The 18,474-nt window shown below is 46.4% G+C and overlaps 1 protein-coding gene across 1 annotated transcript in view; it reads left to right on the top strand.

The window, feature by feature from the left end:
- Nucleotides 1-18,474, top strand: part of LOC311106195 (unconventional myosin-XVIIIa-like) — a gene marked incomplete at its 3' end in the record, with an annotated part of 152,707 nt that overhangs the window by 93,803 nt on the left and 40,430 nt on the right. Inside the window, exons 13-18 of the mRNA XM_084148507.1 lie at nucleotides 1,403-1,704; nucleotides 1,811-1,997; nucleotides 2,221-2,428; nucleotides 2,563-2,672; nucleotides 5,672-5,737; nucleotides 9,607-9,735. Coding sequence (XP_084004633.1) covers nucleotides 1,403-1,704; nucleotides 1,811-1,997; nucleotides 2,221-2,428; nucleotides 2,563-2,672; nucleotides 5,672-5,737; nucleotides 9,607-9,735 — 1,002 coding nt within the window. The remainder of the gene's footprint in view (nucleotides 1-1,402; nucleotides 1,705-1,810; nucleotides 1,998-2,220; nucleotides 2,429-2,562; nucleotides 2,673-5,671; nucleotides 5,738-9,606; nucleotides 9,736-18,474) is intronic.

Genomic DNA, 18,474 nt, shown 5'->3' with positions numbered 1-18,474 from the left:
GATGAGTTGAAAGCTTTTTTCAGTCAGGGTTGACTTCTCAGAGCAAAGCCATCAAATTCAGTTTATTTATGAGACGACTCTGCATGGCACGCGTTCTTAACAGAAATGTGTTGCATTGATGTGTATTGGCCCGCGAAAGTGACATTAACAAGAATTAGATCAAAAGTGAATGAGGAGGGGGCCACACAGGAATTGATTGAAAAGTTGAGACGAAAGTAAATAACTTTGTGTGTGTGTTTGCGTGTGTGTGTGTGTTTGTCATCGAATTAGTGCACAAGGGCACGCATGGCCAAACACGGCTATAAGTCAGACAAACAAACGGCATTGAACCAGCGCCATACTTATTGGAAACCAACTCACACAAGGAGAAAAATGCATCATAAAAAGAACAGCAGATCTATAGATGATAAAAGGACATATTAGAATCCAAGTAATATCCACAGGTCATTCACCTCCAGCTTGCAGTGTCAAATACTGTGAGGGTATAGGATCATTCTGAATAAGAGCTTCTTATTTCTCATCTCTCTCTGAAAAGGATCGAGATTTACCTGACTTGCCAATTGATTAAGTTGACTGCTACTAGAGAAACCAACACAGTACAACAGATCTGCAGTGCTTCTAGCAGTTTAAATATTTAAATTGGCAAATAATTTTAAAGGCTTTCGCTTCACTAGTTGTGAACCACTTCAAGTAGCCCTGCCTGCACCTCCCTACATCCATAGAGAGATTTAATGAGTCCACCAAAGAGGTGTCTACACTCTCACATAGACTAATAACACCATTTATTATCAAAGTGGACTGTCAGAGAGCAAGGTTTCTAAATGCTCCACTGCCCAGGAGTGCATTTTAATAGCAGCTCTAGAATGAGGAAGCAAAGACTCATCTCTCTTATAGCTTCCTATTTTCCAAAACATTATGATTACCTTTACAAAATGACTTGTTTTGTTACAGAAATGTAGAACAGAGATGTTGAATCATATTAGGCCGTTTGAACACTGTGCTAGTTCATAATTACGAGTTTATACAAGTGTCACAGCAAAGCAGGTGTAATGTTATGGTAACACTGGGCCAGGGCTGAAGGCCGTGTTGTGACATTTAAACGATGAGTAAAAAAAAATAGGAGACTAGGTTGCTTTATTGGTTTTGGCTTTATTGGGTGTTGTTGTGTATGGAGTTAACAGTGTCGTGAATGGATGGATGACTGGTGGAGTGGAGATTGGTGAGCATCTCTGTGCTGTTGTGGTCTAATGTGTGTCTGAGTTGCTTGTGAAAGCTGCACCTGCATGTTGGACCGAGCTGTGGACCTAAGCTTTCTGCACAGCTGCTTCACTTGTGTTTGTGTTAGACTCAAGTGATAGATCCCCACCTCTCTAACCTGTGTGTGTTCCTGCGATGGTCCCAGGTGCGTACCCTGGCGAGGACAGATGAGGCTCGAGGTCTGCTGTGGCTGATGGAGGAGGAGGCTGTGCAGCCAGGGGGCTCTGAGGACACTCTTCTGGAGAGACTCTTCAGCTACTACGGCCCCGACCAGGGGGACAACAAGGGACACGCCCTGCTCCTGAAGAGCGACAAGCCGCATCATTTCCTGTTGGGCCACAGCCACGGGACAGACTGGGTGGAGTACGATGCTCAGGGTTGGTTGAGCCACGCCAAGCAGAACCCCGCCTCCCAGAACGCTGCCACTCTGCTGCAGGACTCACAGAAGTACGCATTTAATTCACTGAGTGTTCTCCATAGTAGCACTTTACAAAGAAAATATACTTACCTCTTTGTCTCTCTGTCTCTCTCTCTGTCTATCTCTCTCTAACAGGAAGAACATCAGCAGTCTGTTCTCTAGTCGTAGTGGAGGGCCCACAGTGCTGTCTGGCTCCATCGCAGGGCTGGAGGGGGGATCTCAGCTGGCCCTCCGCAGAGCCACCAGCATGAGGAAGACCTTCACTACAGGCATGGCCGCTGTCAAGAAGAAGAGCCTCTGTATCCAGATCAAACTGCAAGTGGTGAGTGGGGCGGTTTCTCCCCACCCAAGGCCTACCTCTGCTTCCTCTTTGAGAGGGTTTAGGCCCAAGTTGCTCTGAAGAACTTTGTTATTCAAATAAAACTATATAAACATTAATTTATACATGCAAATGTGTACAAAATTAAGTATTTGTGTTTGTTCATGTGTGTTTTTTTGTGTGTGTGTGTGTAAATGCTTTAACTCCCTGTTCTCCGTCTCTCCAGGATGCTCTGCTGGACACGGTGCGCAGGTCCAGGGTTCACTTTGTCCACTGCCTGCTGCCCAAGGCAGACGCGGTGGGGGTGGGCGGGGACCCGCGCGTGGCCCATGGAGAGAGCTGCGATTCAGGCCTCATGCAGCTGGATGTGGGCCTCCTGAGGGCTCAGCTCCGTGGATCTAAGCTTATCGACGCCCTGCGCATCTACAGGCAAGGTAAGACTAGACACCACCCAAGTCAAGCTAAGTCATGGGAGAGGGACATTTTCCCCCTTAATTCTTCTTATTGAACTGTTTAATAATACAAATTATTAAATAAATGTTGACCTTGTTCTGTCTTTTCCATAAAGGATACCCTGATCACATGGTGTTTTCCGAGTTCCGACGCCGCTTCGACGTGCTGGCGCCCCACCTGACCAAAAAGCATGGGCGCCACTACATCGTCACAGACGAGAAGAGAGTGAGTGTCGAGGCGTTCCCTCCACTTCGTAAACAAATGAGAATATAAAAGCATCCCTCCTTTCCTCCTCCTCTTCTCTCCCTCCCCCTCCTAGATCTGCTCTTGTGTGTAATTAATTATGATTACGTTGGCTGGCAGCATATGACTGGTGTGCTGATTAATTACGTGCCTCCTCTCCATCCTCCCCTTCCATCTCTTCTTCCTCTCTTTCTGTCTTCAGTACCTACTGTATAGTGTAATAGTAAAAAAGCTATTAACCTACCCTACCTACTCAGAAGTGTGGTTAAAACTTAGGAATCTAGTAAAAGTATTTTTGGATGTAGAAATATTAAATATATTAAATATTAACCGTTGTAGCTGGAATTGAATAAATGGAATAGACATTCTCTTGGCTGAAATATGTTATTTTCATTGTTGTGTAAGGAGGTTGTGTTTTTGAAGTAGAGCAGTTAGAGGTCCTCTCTGTCACAGCTAAACCATTCTGGTGCTAAAACATACAGGGAGCTATGGAAGAGTTAAAGAGAAAATGAGACTCCTTGGCAGAAATAATTAATGGACAAAAAGGTACTTCATTCTCTGGAGCTAGACAGACCGAGGGGGAGCGGGGTGGGAGAGTGGGAGAGGGGGAGGGGAAGCGGGAGCGGGGGAGAGGGAGGAGAGAGGAAAGACAGAAAGAAAGCGAGAGGGGAGTAAGAGGTTTTCCCCTGTGTCAGCATCTTAGAAAATGTTCTTTTTTTTCCAACGAGAACTCAAACAAAGCCCTCTCTCTCAGAGCTAGAAGCCTGTCTGTCTCTTCCTCTTAGCGTGGGCTGCATGGCTGTGTTACTGTAGCTGTGTTACTGTAGCTGTGTTACTGTAGCGGTGTTACTGTAGCTGTGTTACTGTAGCGGTGTTACTGTAGCGGTGTTACTGTAGCGGTGTTACTATAGCTGTGTTACTGTAGCTGTGTTACTGTAGCTGTGTTACTGTAGCTGTGTTACTGTAGCTGTGTTACTGTGGCTGTGTTACTGTGGCTGTGTTACTGTAGCGGTGTTACTGTAGCGGTGTTACTGTAGCGGTGTTACTGTAGCTGTGTTACTGTAGCTGTGTTACTGTAGCTGTGTTACTGTAGCTGTGTTACTGTGGCTGTGTTACTGTAGCGGTGTTACTGTAGCTGTGTTGCTGTAGCTGTGTTGCTGTAGCGGTGTTGCTGTAGCTGTGTTACTGTAGCTGTGTTACTGTAGCTGTGTTACTATAGCTGTGTTACTGTAGCTGTGTTACTGTAGCTGTGTTACTGTAGCTGTGTTACTGTAGCTGTGTTACTGTAGCTGTGTTACTGTGGCTGTGTTACTGTAGCGGTGTTACTGTAGCTGTGTTACTGTAGCGGTGTTACTGTAGCGGTGTTACTGTAGCTGTGTTGCTGTAGCTGTGTTGCTGTAGCTGTGTTACTGTAGCTGTGTTACTGTAGCTGTGTTACTGTAGCGGTGTTACTGTAGCGGTGTTACTGTAGCTGTGTTGCTGTAGCTGTGTTGCTGTAGCTGTGTTGCTGTAGCTGTGTTGCTGTAGCTGTGTTGCTGTAGCTGTGTTGCTATAGCTGTGTTACTGTAGCTGTGTTACTGTAGCGGTGTTACTGTAGCGGTGTTACTATAGCTGTGTTACTGTAGCTGTGTTACTGTAGCGGTGTTACTGTAGCGGTGTTACTGTAGCTGTGTTGCTGTAGCTGTGTTGCTGTAGCTGTGTTACTGTAGCTGTGTTGCTGTAGCTGTGTTGCTGTAGCTGTGTTACTATAGCTGTGTTACTGTAGCGGTGTTACTGTAGCGGTGTTACTATAGCTGTGTTACTGTAGCTGTGTTACTGTAGCGGTGTTACTGTAGCGGTGTTACTGTAGCGGTGTTACTGTAGCTGTGTTACTGTAGCGGTGTTACTGTAGCGGTGTTACTGTAGCTGTGTTACTGTAGCTGTGTTACTATAGCGGTGTTACTGTAGCGGTGTTACTGTAGCTGTGTTACTGTAGCGGTGTTACTGTAGCGGTGTTACTGTAGTGGTGTTACTGTAGCTGTGTTACTGTAGCTGTGTTACTGTGGCTGTAGTGACTTCATCCTCCACTGAGCCTCTTTACCTACCAGACCCAGTAATCCTGCAGGTATCCTCTCTGCCAAAAGTCCTTTAAGTAACTGTCCACTGTCCACTTTTAAAAGGTAATATTCTGTTAGCTCATACCCAAATAATGTGGTTGAGTCATCCTATACTCGTATTTGTGGCCAAAGCATAAATTGGAGAGAAAATACTTTAAAAAACCCAACTCATACAGACTTTTTCAAAAATGCTTGCTCTTTCCTCGGAGAAGATGATGTAATCCTCCTGATGAGGTTGAGCTGACCAATCAGTGGGCTACTCGTATGAATACTTTTAATGACCGGTTATACGCACACAACATTCTGTTGTTGGGGTATGCCCACACCATTCCAACACAGAAAAGCTGCTTTTTAACATATTTAATTACAATTTTTTGGGAAGGAAAACTATTTCATTCATATTGTAATTCATTAAAGGTCATATTTCATAGAACTTTGGAAACACTGGACAGTTACTTTAAAACAGCTAATTTTGTTCAACTTAACTCCCATCCTCCCCCTTGAGGCTCCAGCTATCTACCAACTTCACTTTTTAGTCGAACTTTAAAGACCCCCCTCCTCCTCCACCTCTCCTGAGATTGCTTTAGATACAGTATACAGTCCATATTTAGACTCCTGTCACAGAAACGACCTGAAATGGAGGTTACAGATAGCTAGCTTGGTGCCTTAGCTGTAGCTTTGTTCGCTGAGTTGTTTTGGTCTGCAGTCTCCTGGTGGATAGGCTGATGTTCGAGGAGTGTGCCTGTTGCTATGGCGCTGTGTGCAGTACTTTGGGGCGACGACAGAGGGGAGCTGACTTTACAAGAGCACTGTCTGTCTGTCTGTTTGTCCATTTCTGTTGATCTCTTCATTGATCTGTCTGTCCATTTATCTGTTTTGTTTCAGGCTGTGGAGGAGCTGTTGGAGTCTCTAGACTTGGAGAACAGCAGTTACCACATGGGCCTGAGCAGGGTAAGTAACACACAGACACACACACACAGACACACAGAGAGAGAGAATATGTAAACTAATAATGAACTATGTATAAACCATTACTACATGCTTCGTAAAAGTGTTATGACTACAGGTGACTCTATGACAATAGGTGTGAAGGCTTAGTACAGTCTAAATCAGGCCCTAAGGTGTTCTGTCTCTGCCTGGGAGGGACAGCTATTTACCCAGCATGCCCTTCTCACTGGAATCATAGGTCTGCTGCAGGGTCCCTGGGCTAGCAGCCTTTGTCTGTTAGTTGGCGGTTGGCGACACTGGGTGACAATTACCCCCCCCCCCCCAAACACACACACACACACACACACACACACACACACACACTGATCAGGTTTGACTTTCAGTTGGGCCGGGGAAGGTTGCTCCACAGTTCTTCTGCTTCTTCAGAAGAAAAGAAGTCTGGCTTTCTCTTTGTTGTTTTCCCTCCTGTTGCCCCCTGTAGCCATTGATTTTGGCAGGCGACAGCTCTCTTGGTTCGCTGTGGCTTGCCGATAACCCTCCACAAACACCAATCAGCACAGTGAGATTCAAACCTTTCAGATGCAAAAGAGAAAATCCAAAGGAAAGGACAGGCTGATAAATTGCTAATTAGCTTTTTCAGAATATCCATGGAATAGAGGACAGCGGGAAGTATTGTTCTGAAGTAAACAGTAGGAAAAGTACACTACCAGTCAAAAGTTTGGACACACCTACTCATTCGATGGCTTTTCTTTATTTTTACTCTTTTTTACATTGTAAAATAATAGTGAAGACATCAAAACTATTAAATAACACATATGCAATCATGTAGTAACCAAAAAAGTGTTAAACAAATCAAAATATATTGTATATTTGAGATTCTTCAAATAGCCACCCTTTGCCTTGATGACAGCTTTGCCACTCTTGGTATTCTCTCAACCAGCTTCATGAGGTAGTCACCTGGAATGCATTTCAATTAACAGGTGTGCCTTCTTAAAAGTTAATTTGTGGAATTTCTTTCCTTCTTAATGCGTTTGAGCCAATCAGTTGTGTTGTGACAAGGTAGGGGGTTATACAGAAGATAGCCCTATTTGGTAAAAGACCAATTCCATATTATGACAAGAACAGCTCAAATAAGCAAAGAGAAACGACAGTCCATCATTACTTTAAGACATGAAGGTCAGTCAATATGGAACCTTTCAAGAACTTTGAACGTTTCTTCAAGTGCCGTCGCAAAAACCATCAAGCGCTATGATGAAACTGGCTCTCATGAGGACCGCCGCAGGAATGGAAGACCTAGATTTACCTCTGCTGGAGAGGATAAGTTCATTAGAGTTACCAGCCTCAGAAATTGCAGCCCAAATAAATGTAACAGAAGCATCTCAACATCAACTGTTCAAAGGAGACTGTGTAAATCAGGCCTTCATGGTCGAATTGCTGCAAAGATACCACTACTAAAGGACACCAATAAGAAGAAGAGACTTGCTTGGGCCATGATTAATGGACATTAGACCGGTGGAAATTTGCCTTTGGTCTGGAGTCCAAATTTGAGATTTTTGGTTCCAACCGCCGTGTCTTTGTGAGACGCGGTGTGGGTGAACAGATGATTTCCGCATGTGTAGTTCCCACCGTAAAGCATGGAGTAGGAGGTGTTATGGTGTGGGGGTGCGTTGCTGGTGACACTGTCTGTGTTTTATTTAGAATTCAAGGCACACTTAACCAGTATGGCTACCACAGCATTCTGCAGCGAACGCCATCCCAACTGGTTTGGGCTTAGTCCCACTATCATTTGTTTTTCAACAGGACAATGACCCAACACACCTCCAGGCTGTGTAAGGGCTATTTTACCAAGAAGGAGAGTGATGTAGTGCTGCATCAGATGACCTGGCCTCCACAATCCTCTGACCTCAACCAAATTGAGATGGTTTGGGATGAGTCGGACGGCAGAGTGAAGGAAAAGCAGCCAACAAGTGCTCAGCATATGTTGTAACTCCTTCAAGACTGTTGAAAAGCATTCCAGGTGAAGCTGGTTGAGAGAATGCCAAGAGTGTGCAAAGCTGTCATCAAGGCAAAGTGTGGTTATTTGTAGAATCTCAAATCTCAAATATATTTTGATTTGTTGGTTACTACATGATTCATAATGTGTTATTTCATAGTTTTGATGTCTTCACTATTATTCTACAATGTAGAAAATAGTAAAAATAAAGACAAAACCCTTGAATGAGTAGGTGTTCTAAAACTTTTGACTGGTACTGTATGTTTAGGGAAGTTTGACGTAGGCAATGTTTGAGTGTGTGTGTGTCTTCCCATATCTCGTCATGCTGAGGAAAATGGACAAGAGGCTGAGGTTACTGACAAAACAACAAGCCCCAAGTGACCCACTGGAACGGCCCACGACCTCAGTCGACATTTAGAGTTGCATTCAGTATGTTCCTTCGCCCACGCTGACAGTCATTGCTATGCAGAAGGTCATCCCGCTATGGGGGGAAGGCCTGTGTGACTGGGCCGTTTACTCTGACACATCACACATCCCATTGGCGTTGCTTAGCGATTGCCTCACTAGCAGGTCGTGATGGTGGGCAGGAAAGTCACAGGCTGGAGAGTATTCTCTCAGCTCCTCCTCATCGTGATGTGATAGTGTGTACCTTAATCGACATCCACGTCATTGGCGCCCGGGGAGCAGTTAGAAGTGTGCATTGTTAATGCAAGCATACCATGCAAGCTATTGATTTGTTAACATGTTATTTTGGATCCATATAACAGAATGCCCGTATGATAAATCCTCTACTACTGACAATAGAGGTAGCAAACTCAATCCGATGTTCTCTGGAGGTAAAGACATAACCTTTCCAGTCGGACGCGTTGCCCTACGGCAGAGAAGTGTGGGTGTGTTGGTGCTGTGTGTTTTCACCGCGCCCAGCCCACTCTCTTCATGGGCTATTGGCTTGGCTGTACACACACTTCCCTGAGAGCTGGGCTCTGAGCGTTGTCTGGGCTGGGTAAAGTATTTTCTCTCATCCTGTGCCTCTGATGGAGGATGATAGGTTGTTAAGGGCCCTGGAGTACTGTGTTAGATCAATCCAGATGCGTCATGATGCAGTTGCTGCATAACGCTCCCGTCTTGAGGAGCCGCTTGGTGAAATCTGAACGAAACACTGTGGACTAACCATCTCAATTGTTTTAGAGTTGAAGAAAACACAGTGCCTCTGACTAACAGGAGATGACGGCTAAATCCAAGAGAAGCTTCACCACAAACTCTACCTGTCGTTTTAGAGTTTCCCCAGAAACTTCCTGTCTTTATTATTTTCCTTTCTGTAGCCGTGGCAGCCGCATGTGTTGCTAACACAAGGGAGTTTTAATGAGGCTTTTGTGAAGTTAAGCATAGCTCTCCCACTAACACTATTAGCATGCTAATGCAATTCGGCAGCATTCAATGAGTTTGATGAGCTTTCAGCTCTGGACTGAGAAACTGTAGAGAAGTCCACCAGCAGCGCCCCATCCAATCTCCCAGAGCAGATCGGGTAATCCAACTCAATTAAAAGCCCCCACTGTTAACACCATTGAAATGCAAAGTAAACGCAGGACGTGATGTAGTTGATATTCAATTCCCCAATCCCAGATGTATGGTTGCAGATTTTTAGGGGGATTCCAACTCAGCAACTTTGAATCATGTAAAAATAAATTCATGTAATTCTTCGTTTGTATGCCACAATACCCCCAAATGAAAAAGTTGCACATTTCCAGTTTTATGTTTATTGTACTTCTATTCCATTGTATTGTGCAACCTTGCACACACACACCTGCTCCCTGTCTGGCTTCAATACAATTCTAGTGTCATGATTAATCAGTATCTAACTGCCCCTGTCTCTCACCAGGTGTTCTTCAGAGCGGGGACCCTGGCCAAACTGGAGGAGCAGAGCGACGTCCAGACCAGACGCAACATCACCATGTTCCAGGCTGCCTGCAGAGGATACCTGGCCAGACAGGCTTTCAAGAAGAGGAAGGTGAGTGAGCGCTCTCAACCCAGTTCTTACCATCCCAAAGCCCAGCTCAGATTAGATGGCGAAAGGAGCAAAACTGACCTTAGATCAGCAAAACTGACCGTTTCTTGCCACTCGACCACGTCACACAGTGCAGTGTTGGTTCCTAATGCCTACACTTTCAAAGCCAATGCCTGTCGTTGACATTGAAGAGCTGTGTATCCCTTGCCAGTACAGAAAGTACTTGTGTCAGGGTTGCTTTGCTGCTCTTTTTGTTCTCTGCCTCAGACAATGTCTTGGGAAAACTCTGAAAGGGACTGAAGCTTCCCATTCTATCATATGGTTATTTGTCCCCTCCGACAACTTTTTAATTTCTCTTCCATTATAGTGAAGTTAGTCAATGTGTTGCCATGAAAACCACAGAGAAGACGCGTGCTTCTTTCAGAGAGGAAGAGAATATTCCCACCGGAGCATTAGAATGATAGTTTCACTCTCCCTCTCTCTTTACTCGCTCTCACTCTCTCTACCCTCTCTCTCTCTGCCTCGAATTAATGGCATGCTTTCGCTCCATTGCTAGCTCTGCCACCCACCTCTGTGGGGCAGTTTAGCGGCTCACTAAATCAGAAGTTCATCAGAGCACGGTGTCATAAATCTATCCTGCCTCTGCTATCCTGCCCCCGGCCCAGCTGATAGCCTTCCATCTGCTCCTCTGGGACACACACACACTCCCCCACGTTCCCTCAATCACAGCCTTATCGATTACCGCACCAGAACACACACACACACACCTCGCCTTATCCCCTGCCCTCTCACTCTCTCCCTCCATTTTAGCATTCCTCTCTGTCTCTCACACTACGACCTGACCTCTGATCTATGTAGGGGTGATGCGGTTCAAAAAGGAAAGGACTGACAAGTAGTAGGACACACCTACAGTACAGTACAGGCTCTCTCCTTACCTATTTGAACAGTAATAACTTTATTTATACACGTCACAGCCCCTGTACCCTGCCTTTCCCAACAATCTTTCTGTCAAAGCATGTTCTTGGTGGCTGGCACAGTGGAGTGGTGGGGGGAACTGGAAGGGGGTAAACAGTGGGGCTGGTCTTCCTACAGGGTGTGATTATTATTGTAGACGCCTGTCATAATCCCTGCTCCAGTCATGTGGGGGAGGTCTGGGACTGGAGACAGACACGGCAGGGACAGGGCTGTGTGTGTTTGGCGGATGAAAACAGCCCACACACACCCTATTTGCCCCACCACACCAGAGTGAGCATGACGACCAGGAATATAACACCCTCCACTGAATGACTGGAACCACCGGTGGGGATCTATTCAGCTCTGTGTGTTGTCCTGGACTGTCCTGTGGTGTGTGTGTGTGTGTGTGTGTGTGTGTGTGTGTGTGTGTGTGTGCATGTCTCTGTATGTGTATGTTTGTCTGAGTGTGTGAGGGGGAGAGAGAGTGGTTAGTGTGAATGAATTGTGTAGCAGTAGCCTACATGTGAGTCTTGGTGTGTGCATGTCTGTTTGGAGAGATTGGGCTTTGACCGCTGTTTTCCTAGGCCCTGCCATCCTCATCTCTGGTAGTTCTTTGGTGCTAAGCTGGGCTCAAGGTTGCTGTCTGTAAATTGCTTTTCAAGGACAGTGGGCTTCTCTTTACTGCTCTGCCTCCTGTGAAGGAGTCCTGCCTGTTTTATTTGAGTTCTGCCTCTCTCTGTAAGTAACACAAGTTTTTCCTCATTGTTTGTTTTGATTTAGGAACAGGATATTGATAGTTTCCTTTGTTGGAGACATGTTTAGTTGTAAACGTCTGCATCCTAGAACATCCTAGAACAGCGCCGGAGAAGATGGCTGCCGTTTTACAGCCCTCTAACCAATTGTACTATTATGTGTGTTTTTCCGCGTTATTTGTAATTTATTTTGTACATAATGTTTCTGCCATCGTCTCTTATAACCAAAAAGAGCTTCTGGATATCAGGACAGCGATTACTCACCTCGTATTGGGCGAAGATTTTTTCTTCAACGAGGCGGCCGCGAAGGATATCATACAGACACCCGACAAGGCCCAAATCCCCGTCATTCGCATGAGGAATAGACGGAGATATCGTGGACGTAGGTCGGGGTGCCTTGTAAGGATCCGACGGCGAGCGAGTAAACTGCCACTCCCATCAATCCTATTAGCCAATCTTCAATCATTGGAGAACAAATTGGATGACCTAAGATTACGGTTATCCTACCAACGGGACATTAAAAACTGTAATATATTATGTTTCACCGAGTCGTGGCTGAACGACGACATGGATAACATACAGCTAGCGGGCTATACGCTACATCGGCAGGATAGAACGGCTGACTCTGGTAAGACAAGGGGTGGCGGTATGTGTATATTTGTAAACAACAGCTGGTGCACAAAATCAAATACTAAGGAAGTCTCGAGGTTTTGCTCGCCTGAGGTAGAGTATCTTATGATAAGCTGTAGACCACACTATTTACCAAGAGAGTTTTCATCAATATTTTTCATAGCTGTCTATTTACCACCACAAACCAATGCTGGCATTAAGATTGCACTGAATGAGTTGTATAAGGCCATAAATCAACAGGAAAACGCTCATCCAGATGCAGCGCTCCTAGTGGCCGGGGACTTTAATGCAGGGAAACTTAAATCCGTTCTACCTCATTTCTACCAGCATGTTAAATGTGCAACCAGAGAAAAAAAAACTCTGGACCACCTTTACTCCACACACCGAGACGCATACAAAGCTCTCCCTCACCCTCCATTTGGCAAATCTGACCATAACTCTATCCTCCTGATTCCTGCTTATAAGCAAAAACTAAAGCAGGAAGCACCAGTGACTCGGTTAATAAAAAAAGTGGTCAGATGACGCAGATGCTAAGCTACAGGACTGTTTTGCTACCACAGACTGGAACATGTTCCGGGATTCTTCAGATAGCATTGAGGAGTACACCACATCAGTCACTGGCTTCATCAATAAGTGCATCAATGATGTCGTCCCCACAGTGACCGTACGTACATACCCCAACCAGAAGCCATGGATTACAGGAAACATCCGCACTGAGCTAAAGGGTAGAGCTGCCGCTTTCAAGGAGCGGGACTCTAACCCGGACGCTTATAAGAAATCCCGCTATGCCCTCCGACGAACCATCAAACAGGCAAAGAGTCAATACAGGACTAAGATTGAATCGTACTACACTGGCTCTGATGCTCGTCGGATGTGGCAGGGCTTGAAAACTATTGCAGACTACAAAGGGAAGCACAGCCGCGAGCTGCCCAGTGATACAAGCCTACTAGACGAGCTAAACCACTTCTATGCTCGCTTCGAGATGAGAGCACCAGCTGTTCCGGATGACTATGTGATCACGCTCTCCGTAGCCGATGTGAGTAAGACTTTTAAGCAGGTCAACATTCACAAGGCCGCAGGGCCAGACGGATTACCAGGACGTGTACTCCGAGCATGTGCTGACCAACTGGCAAGTGTCTTCACTGACATTTTCAACATGTCCCTGACTGAGTCTGTAATACCAACATGTTTCAAGCAGACCACCATAGTCCCTGTGCCCAAGGACTCTAAGATAACCTGCCTAAATGACTACCGACCCGTAGCACTGACGTCTGTAGCCATGAAGTGCTTTGAAAGGCTGGTCATGGCTCACATCAACAGCATTATCCCAGAAACCCTAGACCCACTCCAATTTGCATACCGCCCCAACAGATCCACAGATGATGCAATCTCTATTGCACTCCACACTGCCCTTTCCCACCTGGACAAGAGGAACACCTACGTGAGAATGCTATTCATTGACTACAGCTCAGCATTCAACACCATAGTGCCCTCTAAGCTCATCACTAAGCTAAGGATCCTGGGACTAAACACCTCCCTCTGCAACTGGATCCTGGACTTCCTGATGGGCCGCCCCCAGGTGGTAAGGGTAGGTAACAACACATCTGCCACACTGATCCTCAACACGGGGGCCCCTCAGGGGTGCGTGCTCAGTCCCCTCCTGTACTCCCTGTTCATCCATGACTGCATGGCCAGGCACGACTCCAACACCATCATTAAGTTTGCCGACGACACAACAGTGGTAGGCCTGATCACCGACAACGATGAGACAGCCTATAGGGAGGAGGTCAGAGACCTGGCCGTGTGGTGCCAGGACAACAACCTCTCCCTCAACGTGACCAAGACAAAGGAGATGATTGTGGACTACAGGAAAAAAAAGAGGACTGAGCACACCCCCATTCTCATCGACGGGGCTGTAGTGGAACAGGTTGAGAGCTTCAAGTTCCTTGGTGTCCACATCACCAACGAACTATCATGGTCCAAACACACCAAGACAGTCGTGAAGAGGGCACGACAAAGCCTATTCCCCCTCAGGAGACTGAAAAGATTTGGCATGGGTCCTCAGATCCTCAAAAAATTATACAGCTGCACCATCGAGAGCATCCTGACTGGTTGCATCACCGCCTGGTATGGCAACTGCTTGGCCTCCGACCGCAAGGCACTACAGAGGGTAGTGCGTACGGCCCAGTACATCACTGGGGCCAAGCTTCCTGCCATCCAGGACCTCTATACCAGGCAGTGTCAGAGGAAGGCCCTCAAAATTGTCAAAGACTCCAGCCACCCTAGTCATAGACTGTTCTCTCTGCTACCGCACGGCAAGCGGTACCGGAGTGCCAAGTCTAGGTCCAAAAGACTTCTCAACAGCTTCTACCCCCAAGCCATAAGACTCCTGAACAGCTAATCATGGCTACCCGGACTATTTGCACTGCCCCCCCACCCCATCCTTTTACGCTGCTGCTACTCTGTTAATTATTTATGCATAGTCACTTTAACTCTACCCACATGTACATATTACTTCAACTACCTCAACTAGCCGGTGCCCCCGCACATTGACTCTGCACCGGTACCCCCCTGTATATATAGCCTCCCTACTGTTATTTTATTTTACTTCTGCTCTTTTTTTCTCAACACTTTTTTTGTTGTTGTTTATTTTTACTTTTTTTGTTAAAAAGAAATGCACTGTTGGTTAAGGGCTGTAAGTAAGCATTTCACTGTAATGTCTGCACCTGTTGTATTCGGTGCATGTGGCCAATAAAATTTGATTTGATTTGATTAAGAGTGATTGTCATTCCTCACAGTGTGGCTGGCTGCGGGTCAGACTGGACTGGAGAGGGTTGTGTAATGCTGGGAGGTAGAGGTCTTCAAGGGTTCAAAAAGTTGGACCCCTTTCCGAAATGGACCTGGTGCTTTGCCATCCGCACTCGATATGCACAAATATATATTTTTAAATATAGAGACCCGTTCCGAACAGAACCGAGGACAACTAGACCCGTTCCATATAGAACTGGTCAGATCCAGACCCGGTCCGAGTGAGGGAAGCAGCAGAAAAGCCCTTTTTTAAGCTACTTTATTAACCAGAGCTGATAAAGTGCGAGGAGAGGGAGAGAGAGGAGCCGCTCTAGCATGTGGGGGAGGGGCCGTACTGTGAGTGAGTGACATGGGGGAGGAGGGAGGGAGCGACGTGAGACAGCAACCAACCAAGCCGACTCGCGCTACAGTAGACTAAAAGCTGCCATAGCTAGGTTATTTATAATCAAATATGAGTACGTAGTACCTGTCTTGACTGCATCATTACATTTACATTTACATTTTAGTCATTTAGCAGACGCTCTTATCCAGAGCGACTTACAGTTAGTGAGTGCATACATTATTTTTCATACTGGCCCCCCGTGGGAATCGAACCCACAACCCTGGCGTTGCAAACGCCATGCTCTACCAACTGAGCTACATCCCTGCCGGCCATTCCCTCCCCTACCCTGGACGACGCTGGGCCAATTGTGCGCCGCCCCATGGGTCTCCCGGTCGCGGCCGGCAACGACAGAGCCTGGATACGAACCAGGATCTCTAGTGGCACAGCTAGCACTGCGATGCAGTGCCTTAGACCACTGTGCCACTCGGGAGAAGTGGCACAGTGGTCTAAGGCACTGCATCAAACTGGGAGAAGCTAGTTAAGCTAGCTAACGTTAGCTAGCTAGGCTAATTGAGGCTGCAGTGCATGCGCTTTCTCATCCTGCAGTTACAAATAACAACAACTCCATTCAGAATATTAAATAGCAGCTTGCCTACTGGTGGCTCTTTGTCGTTGTAGCCTATCCTTCTCCTTTAACTTTTAATTCCGTCATTTTAATTCCATCTTCCATTGATTAGATATCTCCTAAATTTTGCCACACACGGGGGCTCTATGATTGTAGCCTATTGCCGCTCTAGAACACTTCTCCAAAGGCTTTTGTGAGCCAAAGTTCTGCTTTACAATGTGTTTCTGTGTACAGAACAGCACCCTACTCTCCAGCAGTTCTGAAAGGTACAAGACCCTACCCTACAGCAGTTCTGAAAGGTACAGGACCCTACCCTCCAGCAGTTCTGAAAGGTACAGTACAGGACCCTACCCTCCAGCAGTTCTGAAAGGTACAGGACCCTACCCTCCAGCAGTTCTGAAAGGTACAGTACAGGACCCTACCCTCCAGCAGTTATGAAAGGTACAGGACCCTACCCTTCAGCAGTTATGAAAGGTACAGGACCCTACCCTACAACAGTTCTGAAATGTACAGGACCCTACCCTCCAGCAGTTCTGAAAGGTACAAGACCCTACCCTCCAGCAGTTCTGAAAGGTACAGGACAGGACCCTACCCTACAGCAGTTCTGAAAGGTACAGGACCCTACCCTCCAGCAGTTCTGAAATGTACAGTACAGGACCCTACCCTCCAGCAGTTCTGAAATGTACAGGACCCTACCCTCCAGCAGTTCTGAAATGTACAGTACAGGACCCTACCCTCCAGCAGTTCTGAAATGTACAGTACAGGACCCTACCCTCCAGCAGTTCTGAAATGTACAGTACAGGACCCTACCCTCCAGCAGTTCTGAAATGTACAGTACAGGACCCTACCCTCCAGCAGTTCTGAAATGTACAGTACAGGACCCTACCCTCCAGCAGTTCTGAAAGGTACAGGACCCTACCCTCCAGCAGTTCTGAAAGGTACAGTACAGGACCCTAACCTCCAGCAGTTCTGAAAGGTACAGTACAGGACCCTAACCTCCAGCAGTTCTGAAAGGTACAGTACAGGACCCTAACCTCCAGCAGTTCTGAAATGTTCAGTACAGGACCCTACCCTCCAGCAGTTCTGAAATGTACAGTACAGGACCCTACCCTCCAGCAGTTCTGAAATGTACAGTACAGGAACCTACCCTCCAGCAGTTCTGAAATGTACAGTACAGGACCCTACCCTCCAGCAGTTCTGAAAGGTACAGGACCCTACCCTCCAGCAGTTCTGAAAGGTACAGTACAGGACCCTACCCTCCAGCAGTTCTGAAAGGTACAGGACCCTAACCTCCAGCAGTTCTGAAAGGTACAGTACAGGACCCTACCCTCCAGCAGTTCTGAAAGGTACAGGACCCTAACCTCCAGCAGTTCTGAAAGGTAGTTACAGTAAGGTTTAGTTCAATGTGTTTTCATTTGATCATCTGATTCTCAGGAAGTTGAGGTTGTTTTATTTAAGTTGAACTCAATGATTTAAGGATCTATTTACACACACAATGAAGACTTTGCAGAATTCTAGCTAAGAAGCCAAGGCATGTTTTAGAGTTAAATGCGTGTTGAGGAGAGTGGTAGTGGTGAATATCTGTGAGGCTTGTGTCGTATCGAGGTAAGCTGGTTTGATATTTACAGGAAAATGTTCTCTATGTACAGCTAAGCAAGCAGACTCAAACTTGATTACAAAGCAGTGCCGCGTGTTACATTTTAACCTTTGGCCCATATTTCTCAGAGACACAAGACACGACCATGAAAGTGTTGACTTCCTTGTCTGAACACTGACGTCCCCACTGCCCAAAAATCTATTTGTTTGTTTCTCTCTGTCTGTTTGATTGCTCCGGGGGGCTCCCCGCACCTTGAAGTCCTCTCTGCCTGAGCCAAACCCTCACAGGGATTTGTTTTCAAAGTGCTTTGAGGGAGAAAGAGAGAGAGAAAAGAGAGAGAGAAAGCGAGAGAGAGAGAGAGTGACCCTTCTCTGAAACGGTGCTTCACAGTGGGGGAATAGACGAATAGAAGGGATACGGTGTTTGAAGCCCACAGCCTCCTCTCTCTCTGACATTCATGTGGAATGAATGAGCGGCGGCATGGTGAAGAAGAGGATGGAGGAGCTCTTAAGACAAAGCTTCTTCCCTGACTGGGAACAGGTGTGTGTGTGTGTGTGTGTGTCAGCAAAGGCTTTGTAGCTGCACAGACACTCAAAGGGAACTCTGTAAAGGAGAGGCAGAAGGCAGAGTAAAAAGGGAGACAGAGACAAAGAAAGAGATAAATTAATACATTCTGCTCCTGTGTCTCTGTAAGACCATCAATACCTGTTTGACACAGAGACAGATCCTCTTTCTAAAGGCTGCAATATCTTAATCTAAATCCCTCTAGTGTTGTAGATGAGCTCTCTGTATGGCTGAGGAACAGAAAGATCAACACTGACATTTTCAATGGGGAACCCCCCCCTTATTGAGTCTACACATGATTTGTTAGACTTGTTTAGGTCTAAGCATGACAAACAAGCTTTAGAGGAGATAACCTGCATGCCTGTTCAGTCAGTGACCAGGATGGCTAAGTGCCATTTATGTGCTCTCACGGCGTGACGAATAAGAATCGTGTTCTCCGTCATGGCAACCCCAGTGGATGCGGTTGCATTGTGCTGCTCTAATTGGGTTG

The sequence above is a fragment of the Coregonus lavaretus genome, assembly GCF_964263955.1.
Source record: "Coregonus lavaretus genome assembly, chromosome: 30".
Lineage (NCBI taxonomy): Eukaryota > Metazoa > Chordata > Actinopteri > Salmoniformes > Salmonidae > Coregonus > Coregonus lavaretus.
Note: the sequence above shows the minus strand (reverse complement) of the source record. Positions and strands in the feature narration are given on the sequence as shown.